Here is a 23007-nt window from a genome sequence, read left to right on the forward strand (position 1 = left end):
CTCCCTTCCCCACAGTAGTTTCTGCACATCCCTTTACAAGCACACGCATACACAGCCTTTTAAGTGCTAAACGTGTTAAATCTGGGTGATGTTTCAATTTTTGTTTTTTTGTTTTTTGCTTATCTGCGTTTTCTCATTTCTCTACAGCAACAAGTATTATGTAGTAACAACGACAACAAAAATCCGTCGTGTTAGATGATAACATCTGCCTGTTCCTGAGCACAGCGTGGCCAGAAGAACAGCATTGCTGTAAGTGCCTGTTTCTCCCTCCCTGCCAGGAACGCAGTGGCAGGAATGATAATAACAATCCTTTCTACTTATTCTGCACACCCTTGCCTTTGTTCCGGGCTACTGAGCTGGGAGCTTTGTGTGAGGCTCGGGATCTCTCGTATGAATCTGGGACCAGAAAGAAGTGAGGGCTCTTTACCATATCCACCTGGAGGCTGCCTGCGAAGTGCACTGTTTAATGTAGAAGTGCCTTTTATCCTCGATCTCTGGACCAGCTAAAGTTGTGGTCACTGTTCCCAGCAAGGACTGGGGGAAGAAGGGGTGGAATTAATTAAACCTAGAGGAAGGGCCACGGAAGGGCGGAGCTAAGGTGGAAGAGAGGAGAACCCTTTAAATAAAGGGCGCACATGGGCTGCCCAGGAGCACACCTTCCACCTCCTCCGTGTTGTCTGTGAGAAGGAGCCAAGCCCCAGGGAGACGATGGAACCTGAGGAGTACAGAAGGAGAGGTGAGCATGGGCATCCCTGGCCCTCTTCCCTGCTGCCACTCTTGTAGGAACTGCTGCTTAGATTTTGGGGTGTCTTTTGACTGGAGTGTTAGAATTTCCTTCTGAGAGTTGGCTTCCACAAAGTTTTTCCTGAGAAGGGAATGTGGGATCAGAGTTTAAAACTTTTCTCAACCTCTCTTTCATTCTCCCCCTCATACACCAACTCTCATGTGCGTCCACACTACTGTGCCAGACTTTCCCTTTCTTCTTTCCCACAGAATAGGGGATTTGGGTTTCTGAAATACTAAATGGGTAAAGGGGGATTATTCATGTTCTGAAGTAGAAAAGAATTTCCCTAAGTATTCTGCAGTCATGCAAAAATCTCATCTTCCTTCCTCTTCATTTCTCTATGTGTGAATCTGTCTGTAGAGTTCTTTCATTTAGTCATTCATTCCATAAATATTTAAAGAGCACCTACTCTGTCTCAAGCCTTGTGTGATGAGCAAAACCAAATGGTTATCTTGTCTTCAGGCACGGCTGTCCTAAGAGGGAAAGTAAGTAGTTGCTTATAATTTCTCTCTCCATAAATTTTTATATCCTCATCCCCTCTAGTAGGTTATTTTGCCTAAAATTTCTTTGCTGTAAGGCATGGTCCCATGTTAAAATCCAACTTTTCCTCTCTTTCCTCTACCCAGACATAACTCACTAAGTGGCTATCAGTCTTTTTTTTTTTTTAAAAAAAACTTTTTATTTTATATTGGAGTATAGCCAGTTAACAATGTTATGATAGTTTCAGGTGCACAGCCAAGTGACTCAGCCATACCTATACATGTATCCATTCTCCCCCAAACTCCCCTCCCATCCAGCCTGAATGACTATCAGTCTTTACACTTCAGTGGACATTAGCTTATTCCATTGCTTTCCAAAGGCACTCAGCCGAGAGCTGGTTTGATCAGCTGTGGATGTTTATCCTGTGAGTGGAACACAAAAACATTCCATACGGTCCCTGGGTAAGTGGAGGGCTAGGTCCAGGGCTCTCAGAGCTCTGGAGGGATGCTGCTGCAGTCATGAAAGTCATCGGGCCGTGGGATGGTCGGAGGAGAGCACAAAGAAGAGAGAAGGGTGCTGGAAGTTTTCACAGCTTTGTCTGGGACGGGTCCTGCTTATAAGAATTTTGCATGAGCTGATGCAGTGGGAAGACATCGGGTTGCCTTTCCTTGTCTCTCTCACTCTCTCTCCCTCTTTTGCAGGGGGAAAAGGAGGCTAGGGAGTACTAAGGAGGAATGATAGATATTGAGAGAGACACAGAGGGAGGAGAGATGAACACACAGACACAGACACAGAGCGGAAGAGAAGCAACGAGAGAGAGAGAAAAAGAGACAGAGATGAAGAGACAGAGGCTCTGAAGACAGAGACCCTTTCCTGGAGAAATGAAAGGGAAGAAAGAATAGATAATTTGCAGTGGCTTCAAGTATTCGCCTTGGCTGTCTTTCTTCCTTATTCTTTTATTCATTCATTTGATAAAATTTGTTGAGCATCTTAAAACTGTTCTAGGTACTGAGGTATTGGTGGAGGCAGAAGCGAGGGAGATAAATTGATTAAGACACGGCCCTGCCTTTCCCAAGATTTCAGGCTAGTGCAGGGTTCTTAGTCTGGGCCTATGGTTGTGCTTTAGGGAGCCCATGAACCTCAGAGATTACACACAAAATTGTGTGTATACAAGTCTACCGTTTTAATCAGATTCTCAAAGAAGTTCATGGGTCCAAAAATGTGGGGAATTACTGGTCCAATGGGAATGGTGAACAAATATATTTTTTACATTGTATCAGACCCTAGTGTGGGAGCTTGCCATCTGTGCCAACAAGGCACAAGTATAGGGGGTGTGTGTGCGTGTGTGTTCAATCTCTGGATAGAAAGAGCCACAGCGTTTCTACTGAATCTGTAAGGTGATGAATGCATAGACCCTCTGTTTTTGAGAATAAAAGAAAGGTGGGAGAGCTGATCAAGATTAATATGGAAAAGGGAAGGGGAGGAAAAAGAAATCCTTTACTTTGGTGTTAGAGCTTGATGCCTTGGAGATTCTCCCTCTTATTCATGTATATAGAGTCACACACTCCCTCCATCATTCATTCACTCCTTTGCACACTTTTAAATTTTTTAATTGAAGACAAGCTGTGTGCTGGGGGTCAGACCCACCGCCATTCAACCCATGAATCCATCTCCTTCTTCACCCAGTCTCCTGATCCCGATGCTAGGGCGACGGGCACGAATTGGCCAGGCCCAGTCAGGGGACATGAGCCTGGCTTCTCTGCCTCCCTTGTAGGAAAGGAGATGGTGGATTACATCTGCCAGTACCTGAGTAGCGTGCAGGAGCGACGGGTGACTCCGGATGTGAGGCCTGGCTACCTGCGGGCCCAGCTTCCCGAGAGTGCGCCCGAGGAGCCCGACAGCTGGGACAGCATCTTTGGAGACATTGAGCGAATCATCATGCCCGGGGTGAGAAGCAGTCACCACAGGGTGATTCTGGATGTCGGGGTATAGGTGGGGGGTGGGGGCGATGGGCCTGGAAAGCCTTGGGTAACCCTAAGATAAGCCCTCAGCCCCTTGGCCACCGACATCCCAGACTGTCTTCTGGGCATATGGAGGGCCGGGACTTTGACTGAAATTAGGTTTCTGGTGCCAGGGCTGACCTGTAGAGTTGGGTAGGGAGCAGGAGGGAGTAAGGACTGCATCCCAGGGCCTGTCTGACAGAAGGGTGGAAGTCGGATGGGATGAGGTGAGTAGTGAAGATTGGGCCCGAGGGGAAAGGATGGATGTGGGGAGCAAGATGGAGAGAGGAGGTGGGAGATGGTCCCTGAAGCCCCCGTTGGCAGAGCCAGGGAACTCTCCTACAGAATCCTGAGATGTGCCAAAGGGAGGGAGGGAAGCCAAAGCACACCTCTCCGAGGGTACCCCGGTTGTCAGGTTGGGTGGGCCGGGAAGCTGAGCGAGTCCAGGTCAGCCCCCTCCTTTCTCCTCTATGAAGTGGAGAACCCCATCCTTCCTAACCAAGGGAGGTCTCCTGATTGAACTGCTTTTCAGGAGTAGGAAGGAGCTTTCCCTGAATCATCTATACTCTCAGTGGCAAGGGGCATAGCCTGGTGACAGTGCTAGTGGGGCCAGGGAACAGACAGAGGCTGGCTGACGCCTGGGGCTTGTGCGGAAGCTGCCGTGTGCTGTGACAATGTCCCCGAGCACCGGGAGCTGTGCCAGGCGCTCCTGCTGAAAGTGGACCATCCTCCTCTCACGGAAGGGCTGCCTTTTACTGTACTCCACGCCACGTGCCAGGCACTGTACTAGCCACATGGTAGACTGGCTTGTTTTATCCCCAAAGGACCTTACGATCCATGTTTTATGAAGAAACTGAGGCTCAGAGAAGTTAGTTGTCTTCCCAGAGTCACAGGTCTCCCTGCTTGGGGCACTGGTGTCAGGAACCACGTCTGTCCAGCAGCTCTTCCCCAGGATGACTTGGTATTTGCTCCCATCATCCCCAAAGAGCTTTGGACTTAGATGTGACAGAAATACACCTGGAGGCGGAGGTGAGATATTTCTGTTTTCTTTCAAACACAGAAAGTGATGGCAAGTTTGTACAAAGCCAAATATTCATCTCTCTCTGACCATTCAGCCTATTTCGTAAGCATATTTTGAAAATTTCCGTATCAGTAAAACTCTACCAGGGAGGCTAGCTCCCTGATAAGATTATCTCATGGATTTCATTCTGTAAAATGTAATCTGTGGAGGGGCCAACCGTAATTTGGTAGTGAGACTGAAAGCAGCTGTCAGAAGAGATGGAAATGAGCTGATTCATTTGACTGAAAGAAATTCCAGCAGTTGCTGGGGGTACGGTTAAAGAGGCTCATTTCTGGACCAAGAGGTCTGTCTGTTTTGATAAGCATTCCTCTGACTTATCTTATCTTATGTATCTTATTAGAACAGACAATTGCCTCTTGATAGGGCCAGGAGGTGGAAGGCCTTCTCCAGGGTTTCCAAAATACTGTCACTAATCACATCAGTAATGAAGACCCAATCTTTCATCTCATCTCTCAGGCTGCACCAGCCTCTGAGAGTTGGCCTGAAAGCCGTCAGCCCTTTGCTTTCTCATTAGGGTCAGCGCCTCCTTTAAAACTGGATTAATTTCCCCCTCCATGCCACCTCCTAGACACAAGGAGAAGAAAAACTGTCTTTTTGCTTTAATTCCAACCCTGGTTAGAGAAACCCCACCTACTCTTCATGAGGGAGGGAGAGGAGAGCAGGGGGAGAAGGCAGGGTGCCAAACTGCTTAGGTGCTGGGCTCCAGAGTCAGGAAGCCCTGGGTTTCTGACATCTGTCCTTATGAGGTGTACGTGATCATGGGAACGCTCTCTCTCTCCACCAGCCCCAACTGTTATCTGTAAAACAGGGATAATGTTAGAACCTACCTAATAGGGGTGCTGTGAGAATTAAACAAAATAAAGCATAGGAAGTGGAAGATATTGTCATTACCTATGATGCCGTCTGCCTGGTGAAAGTCGGAGGACGAGGTCTGATTATCTAAGAGTCAAGTCAGGATATGTGATATGTCCATCACCATGTGATCAGCTTACCGTTAACATTAGTGCTTTACATTTTACAAATTTCCTCCCAGGCTGATCCACACAACAGCCCCAGGAGACAGGATTTATTTTATTATGAGAAACTGAGGTTGAGAGAGGTACAGGGAGGATCCTGGTTTTATGGGGTGGGAATTGGATGAAAAAATTGGGACCCCCCCCCCACTTAAGAAAAAAAATTAAGAATGGATCTTGAAAGAGACCCATGCAAACATGGGACCTTGATGCTTAAGTTCATTAGCTTCACAATAAATCTACGGGGTCACACAGCTGGTTACGGCAGGGTTAGGACTGGAACCTGTGTCCTTGGGCTTAAATCTTATGCTCCTTCTACCATACACACTATCCAGGACACCGTCCTTGCTCTTAAAGGGTTAAAGGGATTTGTGTACACGAAATAACTCGATAATACACTAAAATGTTATCTTGTGAGTTCTCAGTAGCGTGAAACATCTAGAATGAGAACATTCCATGGGCCCGGGGAAGGGATCAAAGGTGGATGGGGACCTGGGGAAGGGTTCATAGAGGAAATGAATATTTAGTGGCTTTCTAAGAGTTAGCAGATTTTGGAAGGTCCCGTCTGTATGAGAAGTGCCTTCCTGTCAGGGGACACAGCTTTGCTCAAAGACATGAACGCAGATACGAACAGGGTATGATTGTAGAACAGTGAGATGAAGCCAGATTAGATAATCAGTGAGGCCAATGAGCCACCGAAAATGTTTCTGAGAGCAGTTGAAGGAGGCCCTTCCTGTCCACGGGCCCCTCCTTTCGTCCGGTTAATCTAACTGTGGGCTCAAGGGTTAATCTGGAGGCAGTTTCCCATGCCCTTGGGCTGGCACTTCTGTCTTCTAGTCTCCTCTCTCCATCCCCACTGGGAAGCTAAGGAGAGCTTTGAACCCAGGCACACTGGCCCTCTGCAAGAGTGCATGCCCAAAGAACTCTGGATACTTTTTGCAAGAGACTGAATGAGACAAGCAACCTGCTCTTCCAGAGCTCACAGTCTCCCCTTCCTCTTATTACTGGGTAGGAGCCGTGCGGGGGGTAAGCTTTGGAGACTAATGCAAACACTATCCAGAATCCACAACTCTAATTCCCATAGCGATTTTCATCTTGCATATTCCCTTCTGGTCTCTGCGTGTGTGCAAAGCTCCACTGATGAACTAGCTCAGAATATGAGAAACGTGGGCGGCAAGAACACTGTGACTATGCCTTACTTTTATGGATTTGTGTCACTTGTTGGTTGTCTTAAAAGTGTCAGCCAGTCTCTAGAGTGGGCGCTGCCCCTTGCCAGGGAGGGTCTCTGGAAGAGGAAAGCCGCCGGTAGCTGCCCCTGGTGCCACCCGTGTACCTGCTCTGCTTCCAGGTGGTACACTGGCAAAGCCCCCATATGCACGCCTACTACCCAGCTCTCACCTCTTGGCCATCACTTCTGGGAGACATGCTGGCTGATGCCATCAACTGCTTGGGATTTACCTGGGTGAGTAACCATGGCTGCTGCTATAACCAGTGGAAAAGGGGACATGGCAGGAAGTGAAATCCTGGGGCAGACATATTTTGTCCGGGTCTCTGAACAGGGTTTCAAGTTAGATATTAACAATGGCTACATTACTTGAGCTTAAGCTTTATATAAATGATCTCATCTTATTCTTTAACCCTGTGAAATTATGAGTAGTGGCCCCATTTTGTAAGGGTGAATTAAAAAATGAAGGCTTAAGTAATTTATCTCCCCAAGACCACATAGTTCATCGAGACAGAGATGAGATTTGGACCAAGATCTGGTTATTGCCACAATTTGTTACACTCTCTAAGCACTTTGGTGCCTGTGGGTACAACCTTCCCCTTGCTCTTGTCTTTGAGGGGTTAGGGATATGCCCTAAGGCTTCCCTTAATAACTCCTTAAGCACCAATCAGCTTTAAATTGTGCCACAAGCCTCCTAAAACAGCTCTCTATTTTAAGCCTGAACTGTTATAGGATGTGTGTGTGTGTGTGTGTGTGTGTGTGTGTGTGTGTGTGTGTGTGTGTAGGGGTGGGTGGGTGGAGTGGGTTGGAAGCTGGGAGAGTTGCTATCTTTTCCAGGAGGAAGTGCTTTCCTTCTTGGTCTTAAAACTTCCCCCTGGCCTTTAGAATGCTTTTCAGCTGGGTATTTTAGGGACTTGGGGAGCCAAATGGAAGCAATCATTTCTAGGACTGTTTTTCCATCGGGCCTTGGAGTCACAGGAGAATCCACCTCACTGAGGATGGCATGAACCAAAGCCCCACATTCTTTCCCCTTTCTGGTTTAGCAGAGGATGAAGGCGCCACAGGACCTAAAAGTGGCGCCTTCTCCAGGGACAAGACAGGCCTGGGGAGGGTCAAGGCAGAGATGGATGTGTTTCTGGGGCTGGGGACATCTTGGTGCCCTGGGGCAATCCAGATGACATTGCTTTCCCTCTTTCAGGCTTCCAGCCCTGTGTGCACGGAACTGGAGATGAATGTCATGGACTGGCTGGCAAAAATGCTGGGGCTTCCAGAGCACTTCCTGCACCACCACCCTGGCAGCCAGGGGGGAGGCGTCTTGCAGGTGCCTCCATTGGCAAAGCTCCTCCTAGCACAGGGACTAAGTAGGGAAAGATAAGCCAAACTTACCCGGGTGATTCTCATGTTTTCCGTGGAGTTTCCCCCATGTCACTCACACCACCACCGTCCCTGCCAGCACCATCACCATTACCATCATAACTATCATGACTGACACCACCATCACCCACACCACCAACTCCACCACAGTCCCCGCTCCCACCTTTGCTGCCACTACCATCTTGACTTCCATTGCCTTTACACCATGGCCACGACTGTCTCCACTTTTCTTTTAGTTTTTCTTTGAAAAAAATTAAAAATTCAACACATTATCACATTTCTAGTATTCCTTGATTCAAGTTTCTTAGTTTCTAATCTGACATCTCCCCTCTCTTGTCCCATTTTACACCTTATGGTAAGTAGAAAAGAGAAGGCAAGTAGAAACTTCTTTCCTCCCTCTTAGGTCCAGGAGACTTTTGGCAGTGAGAGAAATTAACAATGTAGATCGATGTATCTTATAATCCTGTCTTTTGAATATCTGTCAAATGACAGTTGTTCAAATATTTCTTTTTTTTTTTTTTTTAATTTATTTTATTTATTTATTTATGGCTGTGTTGGGTCTTTGTTTCTGTGCGAGGGCTTTCTCTAGTTGTGGCAAGCGGGGGCCACTCTTCATCGCGGTGCGCGGGCCTCTCACCATCGTGGACTCTCTTGTTGCGGAGCACAGGCTCCAGACGCGCAGGCTCAGTAATTGTGGCTCACGGGCCTAGTTGCTCTGTGGCATGTGGGATCTTCCCAGACCAGGGCTTGAACCCGTGTCCCCTGCATTGGCAGGCAGATTCTCAACCACTGCGCCACCAGGGAAGCCCTAAATATTTCTTTTTTTATCAAGAGTAGTGCAGCATAGTGGAGCTTGAGGAGTGCCTCCTGTAGACCGTGCACATTGCTAGGTACTTTTGCATCTATAAACCCTTGACATTCATGAGGGTTTGGTTCTGAGACCTTTGAGAACCCCCAAATTCTTGAATTATTCTGTAATGTGTAATTTTCTTGATCTTATGATATATAAGATAGAGAAATAATAATAATAATAATTCCTTCAAAAGGTGGATGTGAGGATTCAAAGATTTCCTCTATTAAATAAAAATAGCCATGCTGCCCTGAGATGAGAAATGGAAAGTTTGCTGGGCCCGTTTGCTAGCTAAGTGACTCCCTCTCTCACTCCAGTCTTGTACCAAGATTAAAATCTGTCCCTCACAAGAAAGACAAATTACTGCATGTTGTGGACCTTCTGGGTTGTTAGCAGATAGTTATAGCTTCAAATATTATATCTGGAAGAACATGCTAAATGCCTGCTGGGCATGATCTTGCTTTTCATCTAATTATCTCAAGAACCCTGTAGGTAAATAGTGTCATCCCCAATTTATTTATTTATTTATTTATTTATTTATTTATTTATTTATGGCTGTGTTGGGTCTTCGTTTCTGTGCGAGGGCTTTCTCTAGTTGCGGCAAGCGGGGGCCACTCTTCATCGCGGTGCGCGGGCCTCTCACTATCGCAGCCTCTCTTGTTGCGGAGCACAGGCTCCAGACGCGCAGGCTCAGTAGTTGTGGCTCATGGGCCCAGTCGCTCCGTGGCATGTGGGATCTTCCCAGACCAGGGCTCAAACCCGTGTCCCCTGCATTGGCAGGCAGACTCTCAACCACTGCGCCACCAGGGAAGCCCCATCCCCAATTTTTCAAATAAGAGCACGGAAGCTCAGAGAGGTTAAAAACTTGCTCCAGGTCACACAGCTGGTAAGTGGAAGAATGAGGAGTCAAACCTGACCCTGTCTAAATCCAAACCATGCTTTCTCCCGTATCCATCAGCCACATGAACTTGGTTTAGTTCTGTAACCTCTCTGAGCATCACTATTGTCGTATGTAGACAGGAATCACAAGTGTCGCAGGTGTGATGAGGAGCAAATGCGATAGCAGAAAGTGTTTTGTGAACTAGGAATAGCTATACAAATGGAAGGTGGTATTATTATATTATTATTACTATTCTGCTGGCTTCCTAATTGTGGAGTAATTTTCAGCCACTGAGTATCTTGTGGGATCTGGTCTATAGCATTTCCTGTGACACAGCCTCTAGGCTTTTCAGCAGGGAGCAATCAGCTGTAGGTCACCTAAGGATTTCAAGAAGCAAAGACACCAAAGACTGAGCAAATGAATGATGAGAAATCATCAAGATTTCTGTGACGTTGCTGAGGTGGCCCCCAAGATTCCCACAATCGTGGCCAGAGAAAAATCCTACCCAACCCTTTTTTTGGTTAATCGATACTCCCACTCTGGTAGGCAGCTAAAGGGATGCTCTCTATTTTATAAATGGAAACGAGCCTTCTGGAGGGGCAATATTAGCTCAAGGTCACAAGAGCCATTGGCAGCAAAACTGAGGCCAAAGTTATCTCTCAAGTAGGCCAGGACCCTCTCTCTCTGGGATATCTCTGTGGAAACAAACTCCATTTCCACACCTAATACTTGGAAAGTTCTTTTTTTTTTTTTTTTTTTTTAACATGGGGAACGAACATATCTACAAGCAGACTTGTACCTAGCATTCTCTGAACATTCTCTTTTTGGTCTTTGTGGCCTAATAAAGATGTTGAAAATTTGCTTTCATTACTACCCTGAAAATTATAGGAGAGGGAGGTGTCCCAGGAATGCATAGGAAGTTGTGAATGTAGAATGTAGAAGAGGCATGTGAGCTGGGGGGAAGAGCAACTCCTTAGGCAGGAGCTGTGTACTTCCTCAGGAATAGCTATTAAACACACACACACACACACACACACACACACACACACCCCTACAAAACCTGGGGAATTTGCCAAGGGAATACGTGGAGAGGCTGCGACTGGGAAACTTCTTCCATTGCAGAGCACAGTCAGTGAATCCACCTTGATCGCCTTGCTGGCAGCAAGGAAGAACAAAATCCTGGAAATAAAAGTGTCTGAGCCCGGGGCGGATGAGTCTTCCCTGAACGCCCGGCTTGTTGCCTATGCCTCCGACCAGGTGAGTTGCCCAACATAAGCCAAACCTTCAGGTAGGGCTTGGCTTCTGGAGTCTTAGTCCTTGAGTGATTTCCCTGTAGACATGAGCCTGCTGGGTTCAGGGCAGCCCAGGTCTCAGAGGTTGTCCAAGGAACCCTGGGGGAAGGCAAACGTCAAATGTTGTGATTGCTTCCCTTGGTCTGGTTTCAGCAGTTTCTGGGAGTGCTCATCCCAGGATGACTCTGCTAAGAGCTTTCCATTGTCCTTCTAGGCCCACTCCTCGGTGGAAAAGGCTGGTTTGATTTCTCTGGTCAAGATGAAATTCCTGCCTGTGGATGACGACTTCTCACTCCGAGGGGAAGTTCTTCAGAAAGCCATCAAGGAGGACAGAGAACAGGGCTTGGTGCCTGTCTTTGTAAGTCAGACCATGTTCTGAGCTTAGAATGATAGAGCTGGGAGGTGAGCAAGGAATTTTGGCAGAGTTCAGGTAAGTAACATGCTGCAAACAAGAGCGGAAAGGTCCTCAAATACAATGTTTTACAAATTATGAGTTAGTGCGTTAGGAAATAAATTTTGTGGGTCAGAACCAACATTAAAGGAAGAAAAGGGCTTCCCTGGTGGCGCAGTGGTTGAGAATCTGCCTGCCAATGCAGGGGACACGGGTTCGAGCCCTGGTCTGGGAAGATCCCACATGCCACAGAGCAACTAGGCCCGTGAGCCACAACTACTGAGTCTGCGCGTCTGGAGCCTGTGCTCCACAACGAGAGGCCGCGACAGTGAGAGGCCCATGCGCCACGATGAAGAGTGGCCCCCGGTTGCCGCAACTAGAGAAAGCCCTCGCACAGAAACGAAGACCCAACACAGCCAAAAATAAATAATTAATTAATTTTAAAAAAATAAGGAAAAAAAAAAAAAGAAATAGAACGGAAAATATGAGAGTACGTTCCTGTGTTGAGAATATGCATTGTTTGGTAAAACTTTTATTTCAGATACACATGTGTATATGTCCTAGGTTGCTATACAAAATGTATTTCTTGGGGCTTCCCTGGTGGCGCAGTGGTTGAGAATCTGCCTGCTAATGCAGGGGACGCGGGTTCGAGCCCTGGTCTGGGAAGATCCCACATGCCGCGGAGCAACTGGGCCCGTGAGCCACAACTGCTGAGCCTGCGCGTCTGGAGCCTGTGCCCCGCAACAAGAGAGGCCGCGACAGTGAGAGGCCCGCGCACCGCGATGAAGAGTGGCCCCCGCTCGCCGCAACTGGGCCCGTGAGCCACAATTACTGAGCCTGCGCGTCTGGAGCCTGTGCCCCGCAACGGGAGGGGCCGCGGTGGTGGGAGGCCCGCGCACCGCGATGAAGAGCGGTCCCCGCAACCGCGATGAAGAGTGGCCCCCACTTGCCGCAACTAGAGAAAGCCCTCGCACGAACCGAAGACCCAACACAGCCAAAAATAAATAAATAAATAAAAATAAAAATAGCTATAAAAAAAATGTATTTCTTACTGTGGGTCATGGTAAAATACAGTGTGAAACATACCCTGTTCTAGTGGGACGGATGGGGCTGATAATATCTGTGATGAAATCTTTTTTTTCAGGCCGAATGTGTCACACGAGCCCACCTTCCCATGTTAACTTCCTCTGTTTTCCTCCAGGTCTGTGCCACACTGGGGACCACTGGGGTCTGTGCATTTGACCGCCTGTCAGAGCTGGGCCCCATCTGTAAGTGTCTGCCCTGTCTGGCTAGGAAGACAAGTAATGAGTTTTAAAATGTTCCCTAGAGCAAGAGCCTGCAACCAGCTCAGTGCAATTCTCTGGTCCCTCCGTGGTCAATGCACAGAGCGTAGGAAGAGCCACCAGAGGTCATGAGTACCTCCTTCCAGGCAACCAGGTCACTGACCCCCTTGCATCCTGTCCTCAGAGGCAACAGTGGGAGGACCTCAGGTCTCTCACTCTCTCACTTGTATGTTGAAATCTGCTTAAAGCAGGACATATCCAAAACACAGGGTGAGTGAGTCATAGTGGAGTATTTTCTAGTCTAGGCTGAGAAAATGAAAATGAAAAGGTAGGGTAGGGGAAACCACGGGCTGAGGGGGAGATAAAGGCAGAAAGGAAACCCAAATGTGATTGTTCAAAATCCTCAAGCGAGAAACCCACTAGGAAAGAGAGACACCCCCTCTCTAACATTTGTATTAGATGCATTAACATTGCTCTCTGGGCCAGTGGTAAGTTGGTTTCTGTTCCAGACAGCTCTGGGTGGAGGCCAAGAGGGTGTCGACCCTCTGGTCAGTGAAAGGTGAGGCTCTGTAGGCTTTCCCTGCAGGGGTGGCCATGCCTCACTCAGCCTCACTCCTTGCACTGACACCCTCCCCCCATGTCCACATGCCTCCGTGTCTCAATCAGCCATGGGCATCCTATCTCAGCCCTTCCCTTGCAGCCCAGCAGCTGGATGGGCCAGGTAAGAGATGCCTTTTAGCTGGCTGGTGGCAATCCACTCCCACCCCCAGTGCCACCCCCAGTAGGTGATGTTTGCCTCCTCAGGTGCCAACGAGGGGCTGTGGCTCCACATCGATGCTGCCTACGCGGGCACTGCCTTCCTGTGCCCTGAGTTCCGGGGGTTTCTGAAGGGCATCGAGTACGCCGATTCCTTCACCTTTAATCCTTCCAAGTGGATGATGGTGCACTTTGACTGTACTGGGTTCTGGTGAGTGTGGCAGCCAAGCTCCCAGCCTGTGGGAAAGCCATCCTCAGCTACTAATGCCCATTTGGAAACCCACAGGGTCAAGGACAAGTACAAGCTGCAGCAGACCTTCAGCGTGAACCCCGTCTACCTCAGGCATGCCGACTCGGGTGCAGCCACCGACTTCATGGTGAGTGGCCAGGAACGGCCTCTGAGATGGAAACGGCCTGAGTCTGATGAGGGTCTCCTTCCCTCACACTATGAGCCCATCCCATAATATTGCCACTGTGTACCTTTGGTTTCAAGCTGTGCCTAAGCATATAGAATGAAACCCAGAAAACTTTAAAAACCCTAGAGAATGAAACCAACCTTTGAGGTAGGATGCGAGTTTCCTGAGTATTTGTGGCATTTAAAAATTCTCCCAATTCCCTTCTGCCTCTGTCCTTGGATAATCTTCTCTGCTCACTCCCTAGCAGCAGGGCAGGGTGGAGAATTTCCACGGATAGGAAAAGAGGCTCCTTCCTTAAACTGCTTTCATCCTTTTGTCCCCATCGAGGCACTGTGGGAGGCTCCACGGTGGGGATGGGGCAATAGTTATCCTTCCCGAGGTTCTGGATACCTCCAGGCATTCCTGCCTTGCCCACCAGCTGCACCTCAATCTCTCGACCCTGCCCACATTCTCAATCTGTACTATCTCTTGGGGAAACAGTTTCTTCAGATTTACTCCTCAGTTTGAAGATGAGCCCTTCCTTTAATTGTAAGGGAGACAGGGATGTAAACTAATAAGTTACATATAACATGGCCAAGGCTAGGCAGAGTGAGACAAGCTTGATTTGGAATTCCATACCAGCAGTGGGCTTTTGGGAGACATAGTGGACCTCTCTCAGCCTTGACTTTCTCATCTGCAAAATGGGCATAGTGGCACTGATTTCACAGGGTATTGTGAGGCTGCAATGGGAACATACATGTAGATCACTTCTTACTGGGAATGTGGTACATGCTTAATAAATGGTAGGTGTGATATTTCTAAAAGCTCTCCTTTTAAGCTGCAGAGATTTGTTATATAGCGAAGAGGTTAAAAACACAGATGACTTGTGTTTGAATTCTGGCTCCTCCATTTATTAACTTGTGTGGTCTTGGGCAAATGGCTTAAGCTATTTAGGTTTTCTCATCTGTAAAATGAGGGTGATAATAACAGTACTAGCTTCTTAGTTAGGCTTGCTGTGAGGAATAAATGAATTAATACAGTGAAGCACAGAGAGCAATGTCTGCCATCTGGGAGTCATTCTTTGTGAAGAGATGGTTCTGTTTTCTCTCCTTGGGCTAAAGTTTCTTACCCTTTTAGTCCTAAAATAATCACTGCATCATCTCTTGATTATATTGGTTATTCTCCCTCGGACCAGTTCACACTTTCTTTAGATTTTTTTTTTTAAAGCTTTTTTATTGGAATTTCAGGCAGTAAGCTTGTAGTGGTGGGGAGGACCCTCCAGAGGTTGATAAAAATAGAATAATAATGGTTCTTTCATCTCCACTGCCCTGTCTGATGGGTTTTCAGCACTTTTTTAATTAAAAAAATTTTCACAGCAGCCCAAGGGCCAGATAGCTTTAGGGATATTTCTAGGTTTCTCCCCTGAGTGTGAAACAATGCCCATTTTTCTTTTTTTAAAAAAATTAATTAAATTAATTAATTTATTTTTGGCAGCATTGGGTCTTTGTTGCTGTGCACGCGCTTTCTCTAGTTGCATCGAGCGGGGGCTACTCTGTTGCAGTGCGTCGGCTTCTCATTGCGGTGGCTTCTCTTGTTGTGGAGCACGGGCTCTAGGCACGCAGGCTTCAGTTGTTGTGGCTTGCAGGCTCTAGAGCGCAGTCTCAGTAGCTGTGGTGCACGGGCTTAGTTGCTCCCTGGCATGTGGGATCTTCCCCAACCAGGGCTCGAACCCATGTCCCCTGCATTGGCAGGTGGATTCTTAACCACTGCACCACCAGGGGAGCCCAATGCCCATTTTTCTATAAGTGAACTTGGATCATCATAACTTAAGAGCATTTTCTTACCTTGGCCCATTTTGGATTTTATGTTACTTTTTTGTGTTTTTGTTTTTTGTCCCCAACAGTATCTCAGGATCTTTTTGTGGTTCATTCCCATCAGTTCGGAGATTTTACAGTGCTCTCTGTCTTCCAGATCACTTATAAAAATATTAAATTATACTTTTCTTAGCCCTGGTCCAGAATGTGCTACTTTATCTTTTCCTTCCCTCACCTCTAATCCTATGGATTTAATTTTTAAGTCTCAAAGAAACTCCTAGAAAACTGAAGCTGCTGTCTGTTATGATCCTGGGGGGTCTTCACTGCTACTTTGCCCCTTGCCCCAAGCTCTCTTTCACCCAGGTGGCTGAAGCTTTAAATAAAAGCCCAACCATTTTGAGATGAGCCAGAAATAGAGCAGCATCCTGGGAGAGAAGACGTAGGGACTTCATCCCTCGGGCCCTGGAGCCACCTAAAATCAAGGCTAGATTCTTCTGACATCAGGAAGCTCCCTCTCCTCCCCCCAACTAGTGCAGGGGGAATTGTCTTGTTCTTGGCTGTGAGACCGGCAAAACCTTGAAAGGACACAGAGGAGACTTGGGAATGGCTTGAGTTAAAGAAGAGCCATGTCCAAATTTCCTGTTCCAGCAGAAAATATCTGCTAGAACCACCCTGATGGGTCAGCATGGATTGGTTTTGGAATACTGACAAGAGGAACAACTGGGGATATGGTCAGACTGTAAAGAAATCGAAATTAAAATCATCTCTGCCTCTCATTTAATTGGCTCGTGAATTATTGTAGTCAATTGGCCATAACCATCTGGAAAACAATGTTTTCAGAGGCCACTATTATCCATTCATTAGTCTCCATCTGGAGTGTCCATCTAACAAAGGGTGGAGCTGACGCTCTCCTTGTTACAGGGAAAAGAAAGTCCCCATGCTGGTCCTCAGCCCTGGAATGTTTTGCTTGGAAATCAAAGGCTTAGTGCTTGATATAGAGAAACATTGTCCATCAACCAAGGGGTCATGTCCAAACTGTGCCTGGGTCAGGAAACTGGGGCAAAGGATGAAGGTGTGCACAGTTTTGAGGATTAGGCAATCCCATGGAGGAACAGATAAATATTCGATGGGAAAAATATTTATTTTTAGTCAACAGAAATTGTGGTGATGCTTTCTGACATTTGACGAAGAGGTCATTAGAAATCACACTACTCATCAGAATAATTGCAAATGTGTGCTAAACCCTTTGCTCTGTTTACAGATCTGAGAAATCGATTTGGAATTGGTTTGAAAATTTTCAGACCTTTGGTGCCTGCAACCTTGAACTTTAAGCTCTGTTGAATTTGGTCATCAGGAACAGAGGGTCAGTTTTAGTCTAACAAAGGCCGAGATATAGATGTTTATTTGCAGTCTGAGGGCTGGTGTCCTCCTGAGGGCATAGAACGTCACAGGAAAAATAAGGTCAGGGCAGTGAAATTAAATAATAATCATCTTGGTTCTAGGCAGAAACACCATTGTGATTTGTGGCTCACATTTTTATCATCTAAATAGCCAGGACTTATTGACAACTTCCTGTGAAGCCCTTCACCCTGGTTCTCCTCACACCACATCCCTAGAGGTGCTGTTCATTCTTTGTCTCACGAAGAGCCAGAGAGGCAGCAATGCCCAAGTAAGAGGTAGAGATGGAGGAGAAACCCAGGTCTGTGAGGCTCCAGCATCTGAGCTCTTGAACCCTATACTTTACATTTTTGTGGGGAAGAGAAATCAAACTCTATTTTCTGCTATTCAAGGTAGCTTAGGTTCTTTTAGAGAAAAAACGTATTGCCCCTATCTTGAATTTCAGCCTGGGATGAGATTTTTAAAGCAGCATTTAAAGCAAAGTGTCTTCTCCTTGGCCCAGGGTCATGGACTTGGTTTCTACCTGTGCTGCTCTTGGACAAAGGTTTGGTCACATGATGAGGTAGCCTTTGTGTATCTTGCCTTGGCTTCTCCTTAGCAACAGCCTCGGGCATCCTGGTGACACTCTGCATCCATGGAGGGTTGTGCAGACGACAGATGATAAAACTCAGGGGTGTGTGTGGGAGCAGCAGGGGTCCCTGTCTCTAACCATGGCACTGTGCTCCTTTGTTCTAGCACTGGCAGATCCCCCTGAGCAGGCGGTTTCGCTCTATTAAACTCTGGTTTGTGATCCGGTCCTTCGGGGTGAAGAATCTTCAAGCGCACATCAGACATGTATGTAGTGGGCAGACCTTGGGAGGGGCCCAGGCTTGCTTTGTGGCCTAGTGGGGAGGAAGGCTGCTTTCTGCTCTGCAGACCTTTCCCTGGGGGGATGTGTGATGTATGGCTCAGGTGCCTGGGCCTGTTTGTGAGCTCCTGGGACTTGATGATTCAGGGAGGCCGTCTGTTTGCTAGCTAGAGGATCACTGAGCAGAAGATGACACTGAGGGCTGTCTGGTGTGTCCCCCCCGCCCGCCACCTGACTGTCTCACCATCCCTTCTGCTATCATCGAGCACTGGGGAGGGATGGCCTGAGAGCCTGGTTTGCAGAGAAAGAAATAGAAAGTAAATCAAAGGGCAGCTTGTGGCCCGGGTAGGAGCCTATCTTTTAAAAAATTACTCTGATTGTCATGGCTGTCTGAAAATTTTAGTCACTATTATGGTTATGCCAGAAACAGGGCTCGCCTGGCTTGGACATGTAGACCTGCAAGTCTGGAACAAACATCCCTGCATGATGTCAAGAGGTATTTACTGAAGGCATATTTGGTACAATTTATTTCAACTTAATTCAACAACAGAATTATTGTGCTAGGAAAGAGACCCAGAGGTGAATGAGACAGGCACAGTTCCTCTGTCATAGTCTTCATGGAAGGGGTGGAACTTAACTAAGAATTTTGGTCAGCAGCAATTTTCTCTCATTTTTATGAGTGCCTATGAGAAAGACAAAGGTATTGATAAATACAACAGGGTTACTCCAAAGATGTTGTCCTTTGTTCCTCTGCGTGTCTTTCCCTGGCCACCTTTCCTCTAGGGAATTCCGTCCTCATTAAGCAAACACAAGGCCAAATGCAGTGGTTGAATCAGTACGTATGACTGGCTAACTGTTGGTAACTTTACACTTGTTATCAACATCAAGGTGTTGGTTAACTGGATGTTTATCAATGAATGGCTGTCACCCAGGGACATTAGGCATTTTTGCTCTCTCTCTATCCTCAGACTCAAGACTGGAAAGTAGGTAGCTGGGGGATGAGGTGGTGGAGGTTACAGGTTATCATTTGGTTCCAACTCAGGACTGGATATTCAACGTGCAGGTGCTGGCTGATTACCCTCATGCTGCCTCTCCCAACTCAGAGCCCTGAATTCCCATCGGCTCCCCTTTGCCTACACTAGGCCCAGACTCCTGGGCCTGGCTTTCGAGGACCCAATTATCAGCCTCTAAGCTCAGGCTTCTCACTGACCCATTCCAACTCCATCCTCAGTGTGCCTCTGCGCCTTCACCTGTGCGTTGCCCTCTTGGATCACCCTCTCTTCTCCAAATGTTGCTAATGGATTAAGTTCCGCTCCTCCCAGGAGCTTCCCTGACTATTCCATCCGCCCTCGTCTCTGCTTGCTCGGCATTCCTAGGACCACCTACTCAAGCACACCTGCAAAACTGAGCTCTAAAAGCTACCAATGGCCCACAAAAATAAAGGGTGGAACTAAAATGAAGATGTTTGATGTGAGTTAATTTTATCTCTTCAGCTTGACTGCCATCATAATTATTTTTACTTGCACAGTGTCTTAAAGAAATAACTTATAGGGTTTCATTAGGTTCTTACAACAATGCTTGGGGCAGTCACCCTGATGAACCCCATTTTATGGGTGAGGCTCAGAGATGGTAATTGCCCTGCTTAAGAGAGGAGGGCCTCCTTTCTTTACAGTTCTGGGCTCTTTTCTATTATGTGAGCTCTTGAAAGTCATATAAAACCAAGTTGTGTATCTCCCTGTTATAGATTACTGCTTTAGAGAATGGGATATGGGTTTGATTTTTTAGTTCTACCCTTTACTATTTGGTGACCTTTGACAAATTACTTAAACTTTCCGTGTTTGCCTTCCTAATTTATAAAATGAGAAAATGATAATACCTCTCTCAAAGGTTTATGGTGATGATAAATAATACACATAAAGCCCTTACTTAGTGCAAGACCTAATATTCCACTAAGTACTCAAATATTTCCTATTCCCACTTCCTCTTCCTCCCCTTCCCCTCCCCCTTTCCTCTCCTCCTCTTCTTTTCTTCTTCCTCTTCTCCTTCTCCTTCTCTTCCTTCTCCTTCTCCTTCTTCTTCTTCTCCTTTTCCCCTCCTCCTCCTCCAATTTTTCCTTCTTCTAATGAAAATAAGTCAACATTGTCGTCACCTTCATCTCCTATCAGCTACAATAGGGGTTTGTAAGCTATTTTTTAAAAGACAGATAGTAAATATTTTTGGCCTTGCAGGCCATATGGTCTCTGTTGTGAGTATTCAAGTCTGTCATTGTAGCACAAAAGCCACCATACACAGTACATTAACAAATAGGCGTGGCTGTGTTCCAAAGGACTTTATTTACAAAAACGGGTGTGAAGGAGGTGGGGCTCTATTTGGCCTGGGGGCTGCAGTTTTCCCGCCTCTGCCCTAGGATGGTACAAGGGCACTGGTTGTAGCCCTGCTTTCATCTCCCGGAAAGGTAGGTGGTTTCTGGTGGCAGGATGTTGCCTGGGCTCTTTCCTCTCTCCTCTGGCCCCTCTCCTCTCTTGTTGCCAAGAGCGGGTGTTACAGGAGACAACAGAGCATGGTAGGGGGTGCGCTTGGTGACCAGAGACCTGCATTCTGCCACTGCTACCTTGGGGACGCCACTTTCCTTTGGCTCTTTCTAGAAACTGAAGAGGTTGAACAAAGATGACTTCTGGCTCTCTTTCCTTGCTCAGAAGTATCAGTTTCATGGTCTTTGGCTAGCCTGATTCTAGATCTGTACCTGAGATGTCTTACTCATGTAGACTTAAGAAACATTTACACAGAAAGAGCTCAAAATTGGATGGAAATGGGCCTGGAGGGAAGGAGGCACAGAGGAGAATCATGACAAAATTAGAAAGTAAATTGCAAAAGTATAAAACAGTGAGAAAACATTTAGCAGCGTGCTTTCCCAGAGAGAGCCTTATGACTTGACAATGAAAAATGCTTAGGGTAGGGATTGGAGACCATTTTAAACAGATCATTCAGTGAAGAGAGAAAGTGGTTCTGGATCGGGTTTGTAGCAACTTGTTAGCTAAACCCTTTGACTTCTCTTGAAATAGAGTACCCAGTATGAGAACCAGGTGATAGCAATTATTTAGAAAATATTTTATTGAGATCCTTCTGGATGCCTGGAGAAATTTTTAAAAATGAAAGAAAGGGCAAGTCCTGTCCTTGTTTAGTTAGTAATACTAAGTAAAAAAAAAAAAAAAGGAAATTAAAAAATGATAACTTCAGTGAAAGATTAATATGGTACAAAGCTTTAAAACTTTTTTATTGTGGTAAAATATAGATGACGTAACATTTACAACTTGAACCATTTTTAAGCATACAGTTCAGTGGCATTAAGTACACTCACAATGTGTGCAACTGTCACTGCTGTCTATTTCCAGAACTTTTCCCATCATCCCCAGCAGAAACTCTGTACCCATTATACAGGTTTAAAGCCTTCTCCATGGTGTACATGGGTATGATATGTAAAAATATGTTCTTTGTGGAATGTCAGAGAAAAGGGGATGAAGGGCATTTGAGGTGAAAAGGTCTGAGAGGCAAGGGGAAGATGTAGACTTAGGATATGAGGGCAGGGCTGCTGACAGCTCACATGGTGCCTTTATGTACAGGAGAAACAAAAGTCTCTTCCTCTGAGCATTTGTAGCCCGTAAGAGGCATCTGGCTGGGAATGCAGAACATGGGCTGGGTTGTGGCCCCTGCTTGCCCTCTTGGCTTGTCTGTAAGCCAAGGTATGTGAAGCCGGGATATGAGGGTACATTGCCTTGATGGCAAAGTCCATGTCTTCTGGGACTTCCCTGGTGGTCCAGTGGTTAGGACTCCGCGCTTTCACTGCCGAGGGCCCAGGTTCAATCCCTGGTCGGGGAACAGGATCCCACAAGCCTTCTGGTTCTGGGGGTGGGTTGAAAGAGGGCCCTGAGACATGAGTTCTCAAAGTGGAGCTAATGTGACAAGAAATAGGGAGCCATTGGAGGTTTTATAGTTTGGAATATGAGCAGAATCAAATGGAGAAGAAAATCAGGCAGAAGCCACTTAGGTCTCTATAGTTCAAAGGTGTGACTGGTTTAAACCCCTTTAACAGTGTGGAAGTTTATGCATGGTTGTCTCTTGCCTGTTATTAATCTCAGTTCTCTCGATGTTCACAATTGTAGGGTACTGAAATGGCTAAGTATTTTGAATCTCTGGTCAGAAACGAACCTTTCTTTGAAATTCCTGCCAAGAGGCACCTTGGCTTGGTGGTTTTTCGTCTAAAGGTAATGCCATCTTCCATCTCATGTGAAGGATGTTATTTGGTAATTTTCAGCCTCTCGGAAATGTAAATACTGGGCTTCTGGAGATGCTTACAGGGAAAATGATACAGACTTTACTTCTCTTTATCCTTCAAACAGGGTCCTAATTGCCTCACAGAAACGGTGTTAAAGGAAATAGCTAAAGCTGGCCGTCTCTTCCTCATCCCAGCCACTATCCAGGACAAGTTGATCATCCGTTTCACTGTGACATCCCAGTTCACCACCAGGGATGACATCCTGAGAGACTGGAATCTCATTCATGATGCTGCCACTCTTGTCCTGAGTCAGCATTGTACTTCCCAGCCTAGCCCTCAGGGAGGGAACCTCATCCCCCAAACCAGGGGCCCCAGAGCCTTGGCCAAGGAACTGTCCTTTCCATCTGTCAGCGGGGCAGGAGATGACCCAGCCCAGGCCAGGAAGATCATCACGCAGCCTCCACATGTGGGAGCCAGTCCCGTGAGAGGGGAAGGCAGCTGCCACCTTGAAACCCTGCTGGACCCACTTGATGACTGCTTTTCAGAAGAGGCCCCAGACCTCACCAAGCACAAGCTGTCCTCCTTCCTGTTCAATTATTTGTCTGTGCAGAATAAGAAGAAGGCAGTGCGTTCCCTCAGTTGCAACAGCGTGCCTGTAGGCGATCAGAAGCCACTGCCCACAGATGGCTCTGTGAAGAATGGCGGCTCCTCCCGGGTCAGAATCTTTTCTAGGTTTCCAGAAGAGATGATGATACTAAAGAAAAGTGCCTTCAAAAAACTAATCAAGTTCTACAGTGTCCCCAGCTTTCCTGAATGCAGCTCTCCATGTGGGCTCCAGCTGCCCTGCTGCCCTCTGCAGGCAATGGTTTAG

At 46.9% G+C, this 23007-nt stretch overlaps 1 protein-coding gene across 2 annotated transcripts; it reads left to right on the plus strand.

Annotated features, from left to right (window-relative positions):
• The first annotated feature begins 685 nt into the window (after positions 1–685).
• On the plus strand, positions 686–23007 carry HDC (histidine decarboxylase). 2 transcript variants are annotated; one of them, XM_059915547.1, is made up of 12 exons: positions 686–736; positions 3039–3211; positions 6707–6820; positions 7782–7904; positions 10810–10944; positions 11194–11337; positions 12572–12638; positions 13458–13620; positions 13696–13786; positions 17752–17850; positions 22024–22125; positions 22261–23007. In XM_059915547.1, the coding sequence occupies exons 1-12, from the start codon at positions 709–711 to the stop codon at positions 23005–23007; spliced, it is 1986 nt and encodes a 661-aa protein (XP_059771530.1). In that variant the 5' UTR covers positions 686–708. The 2 variants fall into 2 exon arrangements, with proteins under 2 accessions (XP_059771530.1, XP_059771531.1); XM_059915548.1 differs by lacking the exon at positions 17752–17850.

Source organism: Balaenoptera ricei, chromosome 2 (assembly GCF_028023285.1).
Source record: "Balaenoptera ricei isolate mBalRic1 chromosome 2, mBalRic1.hap2, whole genome shotgun sequence".
NCBI classification, from domain to species: Eukaryota; Metazoa; Chordata; class Mammalia; order Artiodactyla; family Balaenopteridae; genus Balaenoptera; species Balaenoptera ricei.

Excerpts from the sequence above, each read along its gene's own strand:
- HDC (XM_059915547.1), top strand. The coding sequence starts at position 709 with ATGGAACCTGAGGAGTACAGAAGGAGAG. Across the intron at positions 13,787-17,751 it reads GTGCAGCCACCGACTTCATG|CACTGGCAGATCCCCCTGAG; the intron begins GTGAGTGGCCAG and ends CCTTTGTTCTAG. Across the intron at positions 22,126-22,260 it reads TGGTGGTTTTTCGTCTAAAG|GGTCCTAATTGCCTCACAGA; the intron begins GTAATGCCATCT and ends TCCTTCAAACAG.